At 37.1% G+C, this 20818-nt stretch overlaps 1 protein-coding gene across 1 annotated transcript in view; it reads right to left on the bottom strand.

Annotated features, from left to right (window-relative positions):
* LOC139717332 (synaptotagmin 1-like) overlaps positions 1 to 20818 on the bottom strand; it is an 84565-nt gene that overhangs the window by 48428 nt on the left and 15319 nt on the right. Inside the window, exon 2 of the mRNA XM_071628837.1 lies at positions 175 to 315. Within this exon, the coding sequence (XP_071484938.1) occupies positions 175 to 315 (141 nt within the window). The remainder of the gene's footprint in view (positions 1 to 174; positions 316 to 20818) is intronic.

Below are 20818 nucleotides of genomic sequence, written 5' to 3'. Positions count from 1 at the left end.
GTGTGTGTTCTTTTTTGTGTTTGCGTATGCCTTCTGTTGTTGAACGTTTCTAATGCAAAAAAAGGACTCTTGTTTAATGCCGCCATCCCTTTATTTAAGTAAATTCGAAGACTATGATATATAGGATCTAATTATATTGTTCTATGTCAGTGGATTGGCAGATCGAGGACTTACCCAAAATCGGCATCTCATCACTCCCAACCTTCCGCAAACAATTGCTAGCTCTAAAGACACCGAGGTGATGAAAGATAAAGGCTGCCATGGAAACGAAGAAGATGCAGGCCAGCGCAATGCCGATAATCGCCCCGATGGACACTGGAATAAACAAAGAAACCAAACAGGTTGCATTCAAAAAGTGACCTTAAAGCAAACCACAGCGTGTATATTGTGATATTCACAATGAATATTTGTCGTTCCGAAAAAAAGAAAGAAAACTAACCCAAATCTATTTCTTGTCGTATACCGCTGCAGGGCTTATGTAATATCACTATATTTTAGAAACTTACGGCTGATTGTGTGTAATTGCTCCAATTCTTCGTTATTGCGTGGAAATGCAACATAACAGAAAGCAGCCACTGCATTAGAATCACGGTAAAACAAAAAAAAAAGAAAAAAAACCCAACAACAACAATATGACATGAATTAACACAGACACCAACAACACAACGGTATTCGCAATACAGCAATTCAAAGAAATGCAACAAAAATGTGCAAGATTTTTTTTTCAATCACACAAAAAAGTTCATGTGAACAGAAAAACAATATATGTGTGCAGAGATATACAAAATATGGAAATACAATGTAGCATTGTATGCAACATTATACATCTTGAATTGAAATATTTGCAATCGTACCGGTGTGACAAAAACAAAATGCTTAACACACTTTTATTTCTTGTGCTGTTTAACCGAGGAAACTGAAACAAAAAATTTAAAAAAAAGTAAATGAATATGATGTAAGTGTTGTACAAAATAGAAACAAAAAATATGAATGAAAAAAAGTGCAAAAAGGCCATGTAAACCATGTAAGCCATAAAATGTGCCAAAAAGAGAGGTATATGATAAGGCTTATATTAATGAGAAGAATGGAGGAACGCATTGAGAGATATCATGTAAGAAAGAGAGAGAGAGAGAGAGAGAGAGAGAGAGGAAGAAAGGGAGAAAGGGAGAGAAGGAGGGACAGGATGGAGAGGGAGGGCGAGAGAGGAAGGTGAAGAAGAAGAAGGAGAAGAAGAAGAAGAAGAAGAAGAAGAAGAAGAAGGTGGACAATTTTGAGCTGGCGAGTTTATTTCGTTTTCAAAAAGAGAGAAAGAGAAAGACGTGGAGAGAGAGAGAGAGAGAGAGAGAGGGAGAACAATGGAAATGCAAAGATATATAGAAACTATTCCGAAAAAGACACAGGCTAAATATCTATGTCTTCACGTTAATCAGCTATGCTTTGAGAGTTGGGTGGTACAGAAGTAATTTTGAAACTATCATCCAGCATGTACCTCAAGTACTCAAAGACTCAGTCAAATTTGCATGCCCTTTATGATAGAGAGAACTGAACACTTATAACAAGAACATCATTGTGTGGAAAAATGAAGAACTCGACGAATTAATGTTATTTATTGATTTATTTATCCATTTATTTATGTCCTAATTCATCTATTTACGTGTTCATTCTTTCATTTATTAATTCATGTTTTCTTTAAGAATAAAGGGTAGGCACATTCAGTTTGTAAACTGCTGTAAAAGCTGTATACGTACAATTGAATGACAGGTATCGATATGATACACTCAAACACAAAACATTACATGAACAAGAGAATAGATCTAGCTGGATATGTGGCTAAGGAATGTGAGATTGATGGATTTATGGAAAAATCACGCGTACGAATAAATCACAAAAAAAAAATTGTTTTTGATATATTCAGAGACGAATTATTACATCTTAGTTTTCCAAAAAGAAAATATGATCATCATTGCTATCACCATTGAGTTTTCCTGCTTGCCTATAATGTTGAAAATTGATAGTCCCAGTACAAGATCTGAGATAAGAATATATGATTTCTCTGAAACCAGGAAATTATGAAATATATGTATTGAGAGTTCCTCGCAACGTTCAAACATACTTGTGAAGTTTTCCTTTGCCTAATCGCTCTAAGCACTCGGATTCCTAGTACTTTGATATTTGATAGCTTCAAGCGCTGCTGGCCATCAGCACCCATTAGATTCCAATAACGACCATTTTCCAAACGGCCAATCACTGACGGAAATGATTTAGCGAGAAGTCAATCATTGAGTTGTGGGGCGCTTTAACAGGAGGGGAAGGCAGCAAGAAATACACAGAGCTATACTGAAAGTAATCCGAGGTTACGTACTTATGGCATTCTAAATCAGAAGTAGTATTTGCATTATGCTTTCATGTAAAAACGAAGGTTTTTTTTAGTTTAGAAATTATTGGTTATTACGTAGCTGAAAGGTTTGTGCCGTAACGAGCATACTCTCTTATTTATTACCGCTGTGTGCGTAAATACATAACCATTCTTCATCTTATTAAATCAACCACAGCGTCAACCGAGCAAAGCATGCTCCAAGGAAGAGTATCATTTCACATCGATCGACAGTTTTGCTCTATGCAGGCCCTACATATTAAGAAAAACAATGTTGTCAGAGTTGGAGTGTCCAAAAGTAATCAGTAACTTTAACTAAAGATAGTTTTACAACTGGATTAAGATCAATTACCATATTAGTTTATTGTCGCGTGGTATAATCGTTGTATTTACCACAGTCATAATGTTATGATCACTGTGATACATTTTTTCTTTATTTCAAGTCCAAATAAAAAGTAGAAAATAATCATATCAATGCCGCCCACTTTGTTATTACAAACATAATGCCCCTGTCAAGTATCTTAAAATGCACAAAATATTACAAGGACCGTTAATTCCCCCGATATTGCTCAACTGATTCATAATAAGAATGATATCTTGGCTTGTTTTGACTGGCCTTCAACCAGAGCTGCGAGGTTGTAATGATTGAATATTCTCACTTTTCAAATCTCTGTTTTGTCTCTGTTTGAATGAAAAATATAAGTACTTATCATGAGAAAAAGGTGTCTTTCGTAAAAACCGTTTAACTACTTCAGAAACTTTCTATTCACTGATGGCGCGTGTGAAATAAAAAAAACACTCATAAACTGGATCACTCATCGACCATTAATCACGTGTTCTTTCTTATTGTGTTGTGTTGTTTTGTTTTATTTTGTTTTGCTTTAGGCCGCAGTTGTATAATTTCATAACGTCATATCTTCCTTAATTCCTTTTTACTTCATTGTGTTCTTTTTTTCTCTCTATCTTTCTCTTTAATCAGAGAGGTTACTTGTGTTTATTTGTCCGTCCGTCTGTTTGTTTGTTCGTTTGTATAGGTCTACATGTGTTGTGCACCTTTTATATTATATCTAGCAACTTGCTTCCTTGATGTTATTTAGTCTTTTTGTCCACGAGGAGACTGCAAAATGCAAGCTTAGCTTTTCAGCATGTCTCCTCCATTTCCTGCAACTTTGATTTTAATTCAATTTTCATTTGCTTTTGTGATGCGTAGTATTGTTAACTTCACGTATCTTTCTTTGTTACTACATTGTATTGGTATTGTGTTATTTTGTGTATGAAAATGTTGTCGAAAATGAAATAATCGAAATGAATGAATGAATTGATTGATTGGGTATCAAATTATTGGACGTCACGATAGGACGTGTGATAATTGTGTTTTTTGCAGCCTCACGATCTCATTATACTGCCATGCTCCGACGATTTCATGACTGCTGCATACAATTTGTATGTATGTATGTATATATATATATATGTGTGTGTGTGTGTGTGTGTGTGTGTGTGTGTGTGTGTGTGTGTGTGTGTGTGTGCGTGTGTGTGTATGTGTGTGTGTGTGTGTAAAATACACGCACGATATGGCGCTAATTGTCATGCCAAGCAAACGTAATTGTGACGCGTGTCCCACGACACAGTCATCAAATCAACACATTGACATTTTAGTCGTAATGACTCACATTAATCATCTCAACAATTTTGTTGTTGTTTTTTTCATCCGCCTCTGCGAACAGCAATTGTCATAAAGGCAAACACACATGTACACATTATTTTAAGTGAAAAAATAGTTCTCATATTATGCTTGCAGAACTGTCGGGTTTTGCTCTAAAATGTACACTTATGCATAATTAATGTGTGTACGGAGACCATAACAACAATGTTTCATTTGGGCAACGACGAAAATGGGAAATACTTGTTATTAAACAAAAAGATTCGCTGGAAGTACAACGTTAGCAGAGCATACCCGATGGTGGTTGCTATTACGTAACTTTTTGTAAGAGATTATCGATTATCGACAAATCGGGCCAATCTTCTGAGTGAATCGCATGCTTAGCTTGTTGGAAAATAATGATTGCTAGGGCACGATCGATCCCAACGTAACATTCTACTTACCCACCACTTCAGGTCTCTAATTTTTTTTTCTCTTTTGATCTCAAAATACTTCAAAGCAATTCAATTATCCTGGCAAATCGCGTCAGCCAAAAGTTTCTATAGTAAACGCTTTCAATGTAGGCCCTACCGCAAGCAAATTGCAAATGGTGGAAGATGAATTTTGAGCTCTTCTGAGAACTATGTTTTGGCTTTAATGCCACCATGCACAGAAAATCACGCGCATAAAAAAAACAGCAACTAAAACGGGGATATCTTCACGTCAACCCTGCCCCTTAAGGAAACAATATTCCGCAAAAGTCGTTCTCATCCATTTTAGGCTCCGGATTAAGCGCTTGACGTCTCGTCTGCCCAGCGTATCCCGAACCCTATCCCATGGTAGAAAACAAGCGTGCTCCTACATGGTTCTAAACACACGTCTCCTTGCTAAATGCCACCCCTCAGAATAAATGTGAGTCACAAATCTTGCATTTTTGTTTTGTTTTACTTTTTTTAGTTTGCTTTTTGTGGTTTTTTTTGTGTTTTTTTTTTGTTAGTGTTTGTTTTTAGCCTCTATAACCATGCAACCTGACATAAAAAATGAATTGTCTCTCTAGAAAAAAAAAAGTATTTACATCTACTCTTATAAATAATGTGTCTGCGCATGAATGAATATAATTGTTATAATGACACTGATCAGGATGCTCGTCCCAAGAAAAACAGCTAAAATAAAGGTGAACAGATTGTGTGTGAGGACGCCACAGATATTAACAAATATTGGGTTGACCAACAAACATTTCATTCACAAACAAAGGTGACGTTATATATCCTCCTTTTTTCTATGTTTTCTGTAGTTTGGTACTTGATAAAAAAAAAATCTGGCGTACACTTTATAGGACACGAACAATTCGCGGAATGCAAATATCATATTACAATGTGTATGTCATTACGCATTCATTTGACAACCTCTCCGTGATTCCTAAACACTTCCGGGCGTTTCCGCACGTTCGTGAGGCGAGTGCAAACTTTCCGCGCCCAAATTTTGAACGAGAAAAATATCTTCCTCTGACGATCGTCGGGAGAAAGTCAACGTTCCCCTGGCCCCAAGAAAAAGGGCAAAGTCGAAGATCGCATATTCTTTGTCCACAGTTTCCACAAGGAAGAAGCATACCCCTTCAGCTCTTGGGGAGTTTATTCTCAGTTTGGATTAATTTTTTATAATCTTCTTTACTATATACAATCGTTTCCTTTGCCACATTTGTAAAATTGATCCATATTATAAACATCTACAGTCACGATTGAAACATAGCAACCAGCAACGCTGACTCCAAACTGGTAGCGGTGCCCATGAGGAGGAATAGACTTTATTTGTCCAGTTTTGCGTTGAGGAAGAAAATGACGAGAAGGAAAAAAACACAGAATTTGAAGGATTGCATTATTTCCTCGTATTGTCCACCCATCTGAATGGTTGTCATGAAGTCATTATGATTGTCCTAGTCCATGATTTCACCACTCCCAGTGCGATCCTATAGATGTGTCCGCGCTGTCCTGCTATATCGATCAGTATTTTTCACAACATTTCGCGCCCTTTTCGAGTGATTCCGAGGTTCGTCTGCAGTCGATACGCAGAGATTCACAAAAATGTCCCAGGAAACTGTGGTTCGCAGACGTGACGCGGAGAGAATGCCAAAAATGACATATTTGCGTCCGCAACATTGCTAATCTTGACGGGGCGTCAGCCCAATCGGATTCTCGCTCTATAAGTGTAGTAAAAACAAAAGTGGGGGGAAACAAAGTATTCGGATCAATAATTCAAGAGCATGAAGAGAGAACATTTTTTTTTTCCAAACGTCTGAGCCGAGTTCAGCCATCTTAACCAAAGATCAAATCGATCTAGGGGATGAAGTTGACTTTGACTTCTGTTGACTTTGGTCAAAATGAAAGTTCTGAAACTGTGAGCCCATGGTTTGTGAAAAGAGTAAAAAGTCAACCGTTTCATAACAAACACCGACATGAACATACACAACTATCTACAACTGCAATCATTATCTCATATAAATATGGTTTAGGTCGTTGTCGTTTTACTTGTCCAGTTTTGCTTGGGTTACTTTCTTTGAAATTCTTTCTAAAGACTTAATTTTCATATCATAATGAATGAAGCATGTCCCCGACTTCTCCAAGCACATCAGAGCAGACGAGTTGGACCTACTCAAAGCATATACTAGACAACTCAATAACTAAGATCAAAACTGTATATAGTTGCGGTCGAAAATGACAAGGACCTATGTTTTGAATATTTGATAGTCAAATGGCATAGCCCCAACATATCAGCCCAATTATTCAAATATGTCTAAAAGCACAAATGCAAACTGATAAATTTCTGAGCAGTTTTGGGTATTGAGCCCCTCAGAATTCCGACGTCTTCTTCCGTTGCCATAGTAACGAATATTTTTTAAACATTGTTTCCAACCAAATACTGAAAAGTAATACTAGTGTAGTACAGATTTAGTCACTTTTGACATATCTAATACTGTATAACTAGACATTTTAGTAATTAAAAAAAAATTATAATTTGTTACCACGATAAGAGGAGGAAACACCGGAGAATTACTATGACCTGATTTGCAATTTGATAAGTAATTCAAAATCTGTAGATTAAGTCACTTTTATTACATTTTGTTATTATTCATATGGATATATATATGCACTGTATGTATAGTCACACCTGTCTTAACGACCTCCTGTCTATAGCGCCCACTTTTTTTGTCTCCCTGGGTGACAGGTTTGACTATAAATAAATAAATATATATATATATATATATATATATATATATATATATATATATATTTCAAAATATGGAATCTAGCAATAGAGCAAGTAATTCCGAATCTATAAGTTTAGCCACCTTTTTTTTTTTACATTTCTGTATGGTATGATGGGTAATATGTGGGTTTTTTATCGTTACCACGGCAACGGGAGAAGACGTCAGAATTCGGAAGGGCTCAAATCACTGTTAATATCCATGCAGATCTGCATGAAATATTATGTCAGTCTCCAAGTGAGCCAAATTTGCTGATGTCAGACAAATCTGAAAGATTTATCGTTTGACTATTCAGCTGGACTTTACAATCAAAACAAAAACAAAAAGCACATACATAACAGGAAGTCAGCCAAAAGTTCTATGGGCAACACAGATCGATATATCTATACCATTTTTGCGATTACTCTGGCATGTATGAATGCATGCCTACCGACTAGGAAAAATTTGTTAATGTACGATAAATGCAAAAACAACAACAACAAAAAGAACAACGATGATAAATTGAGTGAATAAAAACGAGACAAACACGTGACTGATGTTGTGCAATCGGGTGTGTGTATTAAGACTTACACTTGTCATGGCTATCCATGATTTGATAAACCTACTGTCACAGGCATCTCTTTCTTCGTCTGTCTGTATCTTCAGATTCGCGGACTTGCAAACACACACACACACACACACACACACACACACACACACACACACACACACACACACACACACACACACACACCTCTTTCTCTGCGAAATGTCATGAGTCGATTTAGTTACTGCTCACGTTCGACATTCTGCCGAAAAGAGATCACAGGAAACATCCAAAGCCATAATGCCTTTCCGAGGTAATTTCACGCCCCATGCTCCGAACATAGTCCGCGCCGAGCAAACTATTTCTGATGCAGATATTGAAGAAGGGAGGAGGTTTTGCTCTAAAGAAAATAGCCGTCACGTGTAGTACGTGACAATTACTATAAAAGTGGGAGGGATATGTCGTCATGCGGAAATAGGTTCTAATATTCGTCGATGCTGGAAGCACAGTCCAATCTCATTTCAGTTCTCGCTCACTCGTGGAAAACGACATAGTACCCAGACCGTCCGAAAAGCCCCCCAAAATCATGGATCATGCAGGTTTTCTGTTTGGGAGACGATTCGGCAAGAGATTATTGAGTGCACTCCATTAGCCTCCTGATCACTTGGCATATATGACGTCACACAATTTGCTATTCACTGGTAGGCCTAATCTATGTTTGGAAAGCATGTGTGTTAAGTAATGCTTACGGTAAAGATTGCTATTTTGGGGCATTTCGCAAACCTGCTGGCCTCTTTATCAAATAAAAAAGGAACAAATCAAAGAAACAATGATTTACAAAATGTATTTTAGTGAGAAATGCTGATGTACCATTAACTCTTGTTGAAAACGGGTTGCTCTCACACTGATAGAAGGGCAATGATACTACCTCTTCGAATTCGTACCAGTGAGTTTGTGACCAAATTTTGCACACACAAACATAATGGACAGCTTATTAGTATGATACGCAGAGAATAAATCAGTAGAGCAAATCGTAGAAACATGCATGTTATGTATTTCATTACCTGAACATGCATGTTACGTATTTCACTACCACTAGGCAAAAGACATCAAGGTGATGGACTTATTAAATTTCCATACGCGCTACAAAATGATATTAATTGGCTGCATCCATTGAAATGTTAATAAGGTGAGTCATCTCATCATAGAAATATTCTATGTGTATTACAATTATGTATTCCCCAATGTTATAAAAATCATGTTTTAGATTGATAAACTACAGCCCCTTACCGCTTACATTTATGATAGATGGCTATGCTTTTACACTACAAGACTTTGTTGAACGGAGTACAAGTCAATTTTTGGAGACAGGAAAAACGTAGATTTGCTAGGCAATAACCTCACCTAATGAAGTTTACTTATTAGTTTCGATCAATTCCACTGTTTGGGAAAAAAGGACATTCAAAATACATTGTGTATATATCAAATTCTATCTTAAAGTTAAGTAAAGCTTGTGTTTTGTTCGTTCATCTCTTTCTTTCAATGATCGAGTGTCAGCTTGAACATGGACAGGCATTTTTTTAAATCTCGTTACGTCGATGCCATCATTTAGGGCAATTTGTCAATCAGTTGCAATAAAAACATCTCGACAGAAGAATTTAATGAATTTGAATAATGATGCAGTACCCGCTGCATGCTATAAGGATTACAGCCAACACTTCTTGTCGGGCGGAAGCTCGGTGGTCTAGAAGAGATGACGCCTGTCGGGAGATCAGGAGGTCGTAGGTTCGAATTAATCCTGCCCGAGTACGTACGTCCATGATTTCTCTTCTTACGGCTATACTACTAAAAAACTGATCAATTTAGTGATTTACGTCGATGTATACACGGCAAGTTGTCAATCACTTGCAATAAAACATCTCCATGGAAGAATTTCCATGAACTTTTCCATTTTCAGAGTAACGTACCTTCAGAATAACGAACCTATTTCGTTTTCGGATTAACCATTGGAATACCGAAATCTTTTTCCATTTTAGGACAAACGAACCTCCTAAAACTTATTACATTTTTTTTTACTTAACGAGTCTTTGGAATAACAAACACTGTCACGTTTTCGAATCAATGAATCTTCGAACTGACAAATCTTTGGACTAACAAACCTTCGAAATAGCAAACTGCTACCTTATCCCTTCATCATTTTCCCCAGTATGTTTCACGAAACTAGTCAGTGTTTGATTCACGCACTTCAATTATGTTGATGATCATCTTCTTAAACCATTTCTGAAAATTTGATTTCCCTCTTGTTAGTTTCTGCATCATCTAACGCAACAAGGGAAGAAATTTTCCTTATGTACTCGACCTGCATGTTCAATACAACGCGTAGCTTCCATCCCAGCGTCAGCATCAACTTAAAAAGAAAAGAAGAAAAAAAAATCCAAATCTAGCACGGGCACCTGTAATACAGCTGTGATTTTGACGATTGCTTGAGGCTAACTAGAGTATAACATGGGAAAGAAGTTATCAACAAACGAGTAAAATCTGCTCCACATTGATTTTTTTTTAAATGAACCAAAAACCGCGGCCATTTCAGCGATTTCCTGCAATTTGAATTAGGACAGTTGTCTTTCAGACAGACAATCTGTTGCGTGGAAAGTTTGGTCTTAATATTAACACAAAATAGAAGGGGAAAAAAATCTTAAAATCACAAATCGATTAATGGCCTCTTTTGCATCGTGCTTGAATTGAACGCTTTCACTAAAGCGATTGTGACGCACAGATTTACAAGTGCTATTTATAGCGATCGAGCGTCGGCTGCCCCCAGGAAGATGCTCGGATAAGGTTGCGCATCTGTCCACTTCAGTGGAGATGAACACATTCGTAGCGAGTCAACAAGACGTGTCCAATGCTGAATTCCTGTGCAAACTTATTTCTTAAAATGACCTCAAAGGGAGTACAGTACAGTAATGTCTATAAATGAGGGAAGCTAACGAAAAGGGAAAACTCTGCCATTGGGGGAAAAGAAGTCTCAAGGCCAAGTGCCTATGTTTACAAGGCAACGTCAGGCAAGGACGTCGACAGTGCACCACAATATTTGCTCCCGTGTCTCTTCCTGAAAGGCTGGTTCCAGGATTTCAAGCGCTGAATTGCATGAATGAGGAAAAATACGATAATTCCGAATTGTTATCTATGTTGGTAGGTAGGTAGGTGGTAGGTACACTATATTAAGGTTATTTGTCTCTCGCGCTTCAATGCAGCCCATCAATGTAATCTTGAGCGCATAGGCCTATGTCCTATACTTGGAATTTCAATATTCCAGGTAATAATTATCATAAATAGATAATCATTTGTCGAGGTCTGCGTATCAGCGCACTCACATCATCGCCTTTCTCATCTCAAGAAGAATACAGCGCCTCTCCCCATCGCATTAACTGACATCAGTGGATGGCGAGCTTCCATCGCCGCGCCGCGCCGGTTTGCGGCGTTCAAAATTAATGACATCAGAATTCATCGAGGTTGATATTCTCCCAAATTACATTTTGCAACAATTTGCGATGCAAGCCGGTCAGGTATCAGAGCCATATTGAAAGAGATCTTTTTTTTTATGATCATAATCATCATAAAAGAGGTATGACGCCATTACATTACGACAGAAACAGAGAAAGAGAAGGAGAGAGAGAAAGAGAGAGCGAGAGAGAGAAGGTACTGCTAGCCATGCATTTATGGAAAGCCAAAAGTATATACATCCAGTAAATTTGCCATCAGGTTACATAATAAACAAAAATGGATTTCTGGCAAAAAAAAAAAAGAAGGTCGACCGTCCTATAAAACAAATGATGCAAATGTCTTTTCTTGAGTCAGTAGGAATTAGATGTTACAGATGGCATGCGGTAACTAGTAACTATGGATTCCAGTTTAAACCTTGATTTCACCTCGGGATATATGTTGACAAATTCTAGAGTTACCTTATGCACACAATTCTTACTGACTCAGACCTTTGCATCATTTTATTTTAAATGATAGTCTACGTATATTGTATTTTGGCTACATCAACAAGATAATGATGTAAAAGCAGATAAGTAGAGAAAAGTGGATAACTTTGTTGATAGTTGACAGATGAATGTATATTTCAGATAAGATAAGTAAATATATACACAGATTATATAGTCCTACCTAACATTTGTTATACATGACGTAAATAAACATATAGACCCAGGCCACATATGTATTTATGGGTATAGGGATATGTAATACATGACTACTGTGTATACGTGTTAATATATAATTTACATATTTACCATAATATTATGTATAATTACTTAGAAATATGTAGACAGAGAGAGAAAGAGAGATGAAAAGAGAGGGTTAGAGCTATTTTCAATATCAAAATTATCTCAATGCCGTCACAGCCGCTCCAAAATGTTGGTTGGGGGAAATACGGTCAGTATATACGAGCGTTAATACGGGTTAATTGCAATAACCCGCATTGTGCAATTTGCTGTGCTGCATTTCTCTACCCTGAGATGTTGTTATTATCAATTGCATATTTCACTGGTTGTATTGCATCTATGTATAGAAAGGAAATTGCGGATGAAAAGTAACAAATCCTCGCATAAAACGCAAAATTCGAGAGAGAAGAATGATTATAATTATGCACACTGGATGGCATCAGAGTTGAGTTGGACGAAGTAAAAACGCTTGGATGACTACAACCATGGGAAAGAGAACAAGTTTTCACATTTTTCTTTAATTTAAAAGTGTGTACAGAAGTTGCAGATGTGATGGAAGTGAGGAGTTTGTCCCATTCCTTTGTTGTACTATCAGTGGTGAGTACGATCCCCAGCCCTATTACAAGTTCTTGGACAGGAAAGACGAGGGGGGGGGGGGCGATACTACAGAATATAGGGTAAGGGGAATATACCACTCAGTACAATTGTTAAGAAATCTATAGGTGCTTGATTATAAGAGGTTTTATAATCAGGTAACAATATCTTAAATACAACCCTTTCCTTAGCTAAAAGCCAGTAAAGAGATTTTAACAGGAATGAGAGATTGTGACGACGTTCTGCCTCCCCCGGTCCACCTCGGAGATAAAGCGAGCAGCCCAATCCTGTAAGCTTTGCAATCTACTTAAAATAGATAAAAGAATACCATCACAATAATCTACCCAGGACAACACCTGAGCCACTTTACCTATGTTGATGTTAACAGTGGTGGTTAAGATCCCTAGCGTTACTACGAGTTCGGAGACAGGAAAGACAAAAGGGGGTTGGTAAGAGAACGAAAATTCGTTCTATAAGAGGACTACACAACTCAAGGCAATTATTCACGTATCTACATGTGGTTGGTTGCGAAAGTTTTCGACAAATGTTTGAAAAGTCCAATCACCAAGATATCTTCTTCTTTTGTCGTATGATGCAGTACATCGGGGTGGGTGGGGATTATAGTCTCATAAGTTAAGCTGCGGATCCAGTTCAGGGAAGCATCACTTGCTTGAGCAAGTTCTGTTCAAGCCCTATAGATAATGGTAGGGACCATTGTAATGCGGTATCACGGACACTCACCCTGTTCGACAAGCGACACCACAAGATATCCCGGTCTACGGTATCGAACGCAGATCCGACAATAAAGCCAATGCTACTTGACCTTCATTCATGGCAAACAAGATGCCATTTTTCACTTTGATGAATTTCCGTGCAGTGATTGGGTCGGTATAGGTTGATTGATGAGCATGCCATAAATCGTTTTTTGCGCATATATTCTGTGTGACTCTCAGACAAGTTATACCTCTCCGTCATTTTCCCAGCAAAACTGAGATTTGAGACATTTCTATGATAAGCCCTGGTTGTCAAGACAATTCTGGTCAAGTTTGTGTTCTTTAAAGGGGAAATCCAGTTCAACTATAAGTTAGTCTAATAAAAAAAGAGTAAAATCTTATGAGTTCAACGGTAAAAATTGGACTGAAAACGGATGTCAAATAAGGAAGTTATGAAATTTTGAAGTTTTGCTAATTTCTGCAAAACAGTTCTTGTACAGTGGATATGAATATGCAAATGAGTGAGCTAACTATGTCATAACCTCATAATTTTCCATTGATTGTGTACAAAAAATAACAAAAATTTAATGTTTTTGTCGTTGAAGTCTGATTCTTCACCTGATTTCGATCAAAATTTTGCCGTTGAGCTCGTAATATTTTATTCTTTCTTATCAGACTAACCTATATTTGGACTGGATTTCCCCTTTAAGAAAGAGCCGGATAATTGAGGATCTCAATGAGGATGGCAAGTTATCCCTTGAAATAAAGTCGTGAGTAATGTAGTGAGGATGGTCATCATCACTTAGGCTGGATATTGGTTGAAAAGTATCAACACTAATGTTATTGTGAATCTTCTGAATTTTCTCAGAAAAAGAAAAGAAAGAATGGAAATTTTATTTTATAGCATAGTGCTTCTACAGAATCACAAAAAGCAAGGGAATGAAATCTCCTGTTCAACAAATAATCTACAATTTTATATACCTCCTTGGTATCTCATGAGGGTAGCTTCTCTTAAAAATAAACAATTTCAGTATCACAGGTAAAGTTACACACTGACGCTTTCTGATTAGGAAAGTCTGATAAGCCCTTTTTACACTTGTGTTTCTTAACCCCGTACTTTCTCTGACCCAGGACTATCGTTAATCCCGTACCAATTTTATTTTCAGCTTTTTACACTCGACAATAAATCCCGTACTAAGTTCTTGTCCTGGGCTTAAAAGAAAACTGACCTTTTTACACTCGTATTTCTTAGCCCCGTACTTTCCAAACCACATGAATATTCATGATTACGCCGTGCACTGTACAAGTACACGCACGCACCGGCAGCACTTGATTACCTCGTTTCTGATTGGTCAGTGGGGTTCGGACTTCGTCTCCGTCGCTTAGCCCCGGATTATTTCTTCGTTCTGTTTACACTCGCTTGCTTGGCACCTCAATTGCGGGGTTGCGGTGCTAACCCTGCTGTTTTGCAGGGCCAGATAGTACGGGATTATCGGTGGGGCCAGCCCACTTTGGCAAAAACAAGTGTAAACAGAAAGTGGGCTAAGGAAAGTCCGGTACCAACGGTGGGGCTAAGGCCCCCCCCCCCCCCCCCAACCCCCACCTTAGCCCCACCGTTGGTACGGGACTAAGCAAAAAAATGCAAGTGTAAAAAGCCCTAAAGTCATCCGTAAAATGATCAGGGTGGTGTTCGGAAGTCTTAATTGATTCTCCAAGACCTTGTGAATAGACATGATGGGAAAAGTTATTTGCACCTATTCAATAATTGGTTTAAAACATCGATTGCTCGACAACGTATCTTACAAACATTGTAACAATGATAACAATAATGATGATTTTGATATAGTAGTGGTTTGATTTTTTTTTTCCAGTGGGAAAACCCTGCTATCTTCACTTTCCCAACAGTGTCTGAGGCAAATGATTTTACATGTCGGTGAAGTGGAACATGGTATGTAAAAGACCATACGTAAAGATATCATGTTGTCGCGAGGTATATACCCCTTACCAAAGCTCTTCCGCACGGATTGCAGTATTCCATTAATGATAACCTCCTAGATAGTACAGTATATCTGTCATTCCCAGGACCGCACGAGGCTTTCAGTTAAAAGGGGGTCCATTAGATTTTAAAGAACAACCCCGTCGATTATTGACCTACACATCATGATATGGTACGATTCCCGTGACTTGAAAATACCTGAGAATAAACACAATTCGAATAATAAACTATTTCGATTACTCGTTGCCATATCAAGCAGGCCTATATTTTTTTTTTTCAAGTTTGAAGCCACGCTTTTCGATTCTTAATGTAAGAGCATCAACAGGTCAACTATAGCGTAGAGTAATATAGGCTATCTCATGAAAGGTTGCGTATCTTGGTGAGACAGGCTAACAAAAATAAAACCAAAATATATGTGTGAATTGAGAGAATACACAGCAATTTCCAACTGTGCACATAGTACCATGTGAGTCTGTGAATATGTATACATACAGTGTATGTCTAATGTCTATACATAATTATGTAGATACACGTTTGTGTATAATTATCCTCTATGAATCTACTGTGTGATGTCCAAATGATGGATTGACGCTTGAATACTATTATAGTCAAAATGTGTCCATTAATAATTTATCACTCTAAATCGCGTTTATAAATGTTTAATTTTTGCAATTTTGTAATCGCTTTGAGCCTTATGGGAAGAGTTTATTAAGAATTAATTGTACTGTATTTTATTGTCTTGTATTGTAGCGCTTTGTATTGCATTGTATAGTTATAATATCGCATAGAATTGTATTGTACATAATAAATTATAGTATTGTATTCTATTGTATTGTTTTGCATTAGTACCACACGTCAGCGAAGTTTGAGGAAAATCAGACGATCCGTTCATGTTATGAATTTCAAACTTTCGGTACCGCCATTGCTATAGCTTAGAAGACTACTACAGTTCATGACGTCATGCATGTACAACGATATAAAGAAAATGTAAAGAGAATTCGACAAAATTTCTTTTCTTTTAAATGAACAGCGCGTGTTCCTTCCATTCGTTAATGTCATATGTTAAGGGTTATATCATTTCTCCCTCCTTTCTAAAAGAGGTTAGTCAAAATGTTCTTTAAGGCTAGAAAAGTGAAAATATGTTGAATTTTCGATATTTTCTTTATATTTTTTCTTTAAAAATGGCAATGAGCTTTATTGTGTTTTAAACGTTTAATGTGTTCTTAATTTGGCGACGTGTACTTTAGCAATGGCAAGGGATTGTGACTTTATTGTCGTTAAAAATATTAAAGAAAAAGTGAGTGAAGTACTTTTTTTCTTGTAAAGTGACCAAATAGAATAGTGATAATTGACATGATTAAGTCAATTTCTAGACGCACTTGAGTATAAAAATAAACACAAAAGGATCTAAAAACCAATGCACGGTTACTCCTTATCCACAGTGAGAAGAAAACTAATGGATTGCTAGACAGGGATTTAGGATGTTCCTTTTCACTACCAGAATTGTTGATTTTATGCGGTATCTGTACAGCAGAGATGAAAGCTGTCCCTTCCGTAAATGCAATGAGGGAGTAAGTAACATAATTACATAAACAAGATGAAAAATATGCATTTGATTCTGAGTATTGAATGTATATCGGTGGGTACTCACCACACCTTCTTGCATGTAAAAAATAAAGCAAAGAAGCGAAAGATGATAATAATAATATAGGGTAATTATAATGCGCCAATTCCACATAGCTAACGTGCTCAAGGCGCAGGAGGAGGGGGGGGGGGGGGCTAAATGGATTGACGTGCAAGCATTCCCGCGGTTCTCCAACATCGTAGGAGTGGAGTAGATCAATGTAAGTAGAGTGAGTAAGTATGAATATCAATTCAAATTGTTTCGAAACTGACTGGCGGAGGGAAAAGCTTTCAGCAGTTTCGGCGTCTTCTCACCATGTTATATCAATTTGCGCGCTGATCTCTGCATCATTACGAAGAACTCAGAGTTGGTGATGGACTTTCAAAGATAGCGGTAATCTGACTTCTTTAACGAAACCCATCAATCTATTAATGCTGGCGTTTATTTGGTTTTCGTCTATTACTGGGTACACTCATTAGGTGGAGCCACTTCGTTATTTCGCGGAATCGTCTGAGGCGCAAAAGGCACCGCCATCTGTCAAACCTATAACGATAACGCAATATCTTTTTTTTTCATAACTTCGACACAATATTCATCAAGAGGTTGAAAATAACAAAATAAACACACACACACACACACACACACACACACACACGCTATTCCCATACCTTCAATATACTGGAGGCAAAATGTTAGAATTGCTGGTATATGATATCAAAAGTGACATAGAATTAAACAATGGTGACAGCAAAAACAATGTAATTATGATTAAAGAGCTAGGCGTATAATTCTTTATTCACATTTCGACACAACATCTGTCATGGATCGTGTCAACATTTTTGTCTTCATATATATATATATATATATATATATATATATATATGTATATATATATATTGTATCATGTACAGAGAGGGAAGAAGCACTGAAACATTCTATTTGAGATGCCTTTTAGAATAAAAATTGACCAGCGCAGGAGATCCCCTCAAAGGACAATGCCCCGCAACATCATCGTGAAAGTCACAAATTATCGGATTCGTAAAAAGGTGTATACAAACAGTGCTAGAATGAATCTCTAAAAGTCTACAGATCAGGCCATCTTCATCAAAGAGGACCTGACGAAGAAGAGAGCTCATCTGTTTTGGAGAATCGTAAAAGAAAGCAAGACAAAAATATCACAAAATCTGGACCGAAGAAGAAACAATCGTCGTAAAAACACCGAGCGGTGTAAGCGTCAAGGTGACTCGAAATTCAGATCTTACGAAATCAACTGATTTAAATATTTTATGAAGAGACAGTTTCATTGTTTTCAGATTTTTTGTGTGTGTTACATCAGTGTATCAAGCACTGAATATTTTATTTGATAGCTAGTGTAAATGATTTATTCATTTCCATGTGTTATAGGAGCGATAAAAGTGTTAAAACAACCCACAACCAAAAAAAAAAAGCTTTGAATTGTACGCAATGTCATGAATGGGTATACACATTGAATGTATAAATATATCACAACCGACATACGATGACTTGAAGAAAAATCTTATTGAGTGGCTATATATTCATCTTCAAAATTTTTGTTAGCTCAGGTAGAACTGAAGCCCCCCCCCCCCCACAACAAAAAACAAACAAACGAACAAACAACAACAACAAAAACAAACAAACAAACAAACAAACAAACAAAAACAAAACAACAAAACAACAACAACAAAACGAAACAAAACAAAACAAAACAAAAACGAGGCTAGTCCTTTTGTTGGGATAGCCCATAGAAAACCTAATTGTCAAACGTCTTTCTTTGATCTGTTAGAAGAAAGCGTGGATCGTGTGTAATTGGATAGAATCATCCTCTGGGGAGACTTTAATTGTAACATAGAGTAGGTTGGTGGGTAATTACAGTGCATTCGACAGCCCACCAGGGCGACCTCAACAGTAGTATACGCCGATAGACCTTATTTTTGTGTCCCAGTCTTATGGCGAACTTTATTATACGGTGTACAGTCACTTGGATTAAGTGACCACTTAATTACACGGTCAAAGACACAACAGCATAAACCAAAAACCTTGTCTTTTCGTTCTTTTCGATTTTCCAATCAAATATGCCTTTCTGAGCGACTTGGCTGCTGCCAACTGGAATAGATTATGGCAAGAAGATGAAGATGTTCATTGCTATGGTGTTAATTCCACGAAGTTTTTTTTTTTTTTTAAGAATATGCAATAAACATGCCCCCTACAACTCTTGTACGTTACCGTACATTAAAAACAGAAGGAATCACCATGGATTAATGATAGTATAGCTAGATAACGTAAATATATCAAGAGAAAATAATAGTGAAACAATATGAGGAAAACAACGTATACTATAGAAATAAATTGAGGCAAATAATTTGAGCATGATTTTAAAGAGGGCTTATTATTGTAATGAATTAAATGGTAGGGGTAATGATGTGACAAAATGATGGAAGGTACTAAAATATTTATTGCCAAATGAGAAAGTAAGTAATGAGCCAAATATATAGTGATGGGGAACCGATGGATGACTTACATAGGATTGCGATATAGTTTGATATGATGTTCAGTTGGCAAACTGTGTTGTGGTAATAATGGAAAGAATGATAAAACCGAGAAACGAGAAAAGTCTTTGAATTGTGTTAATCGTGCACTTTTCCTATTATTAAAATTAGTCTAGATCTTTGTTCAAAGGGGATTGCAGAAATTGGCAATACAAGTTTATTGGACTGGATGAACTTTATCCCAAATTTTTGGGGGAAGAAAAGGGCATATCGCTCACGACGGTTATACAAGTAGGATTATCCGCTCGTTTATTTAAGCTTGCTAAAATATTATACTTGTACCTTAAAACAAAATCCTGAGGGACATCAGTAATTATCATCTTATCTCACTCTTGTCCACAGTAGCGAAAGTTTTCGGATATGATAAGCACTTCACTCTCAGCTTCTAAGCTACTTGGATAAAGAAGATCTGTTGTGGGAATCCCAGTCGGTTTTTAGACCCCGTCAATCAACCACAACGTGTTTAACAGGGATTTGTGATTTTTTTGTTCTGGTGAAAACCTTGACATAGGTAATGTGGTCGGGGCAGTCTTTTTACAATTTAGACTTAGGAAAAGGCCTGCGATGTCATACCCCATGACCTGCTTTTGTCGTACTTAGGCATCAACAAAACTGAACTGCAGCGGTTTGAGTCTTACGTAATAGGGAAAGAGCAATGCGTTTCTTACAAAGGCAAGAGATCTGAACACCTTGTTTGACTACTAAAATTATGAACCAGTTGTGCTTTTCCCTCATACTTGCACATAAAGATGACTGTTGTGCTGTATAAAAGACAAAATTCAATCAGATTGCAACGATAGCAAAACAAATATGCAGTATTAAATGGAGGTTGTTATTATATTAGCACAATTTCTTACTCATGCCCTCAAAATGACCGTCAATTGAACAAAGAATGTACAATATACCATTGCTGTGTTATACATTGTGTACAGTATCTAACTGTGCTACACAATAAGCCAGTTCGGAGTTCCAGTTTGAGCATGAGCAGAAAAAGGTCATTTGTACCGAGAGACAAGCTGGTTTTTAATTTCACTGAGATAAGCAACTGTAATGCTATGATTATTCATGGAATCCTTATAAATAGTGCCTGCCAGTACATCCACCTGACAGCAGGCCTGGTATTTGGCAATGTTAACAGAAAAAAGTTTGTTAATGTATTCCAAACAGCACAATGAAATAGATGCTTCCCAAAGTGTTGATTGACAAACCATTCTGGTCACTTCATCTACACAGGTTCATTCTTTGTTAGAATACGAGTTCCATAAATTGCTATGTTGGGCAAGCTGCTGCATTATGT

Source organism: Diadema antillarum, unplaced genomic scaffold (assembly GCF_040938485.1).
Source record: "Diadema antillarum isolate AM-2024a unplaced genomic scaffold, OU_Dant_1.0 scf00000074, whole genome shotgun sequence".
Taxonomy (NCBI): domain Eukaryota; kingdom Metazoa; phylum Echinodermata; class Echinoidea; order Diadematoida; family Diadematidae; genus Diadema; species Diadema antillarum.
The sequence above is the reverse complement of the archived record's forward strand: the minus strand, read 5'-3'. Positions and strand labels throughout refer to the sequence as shown.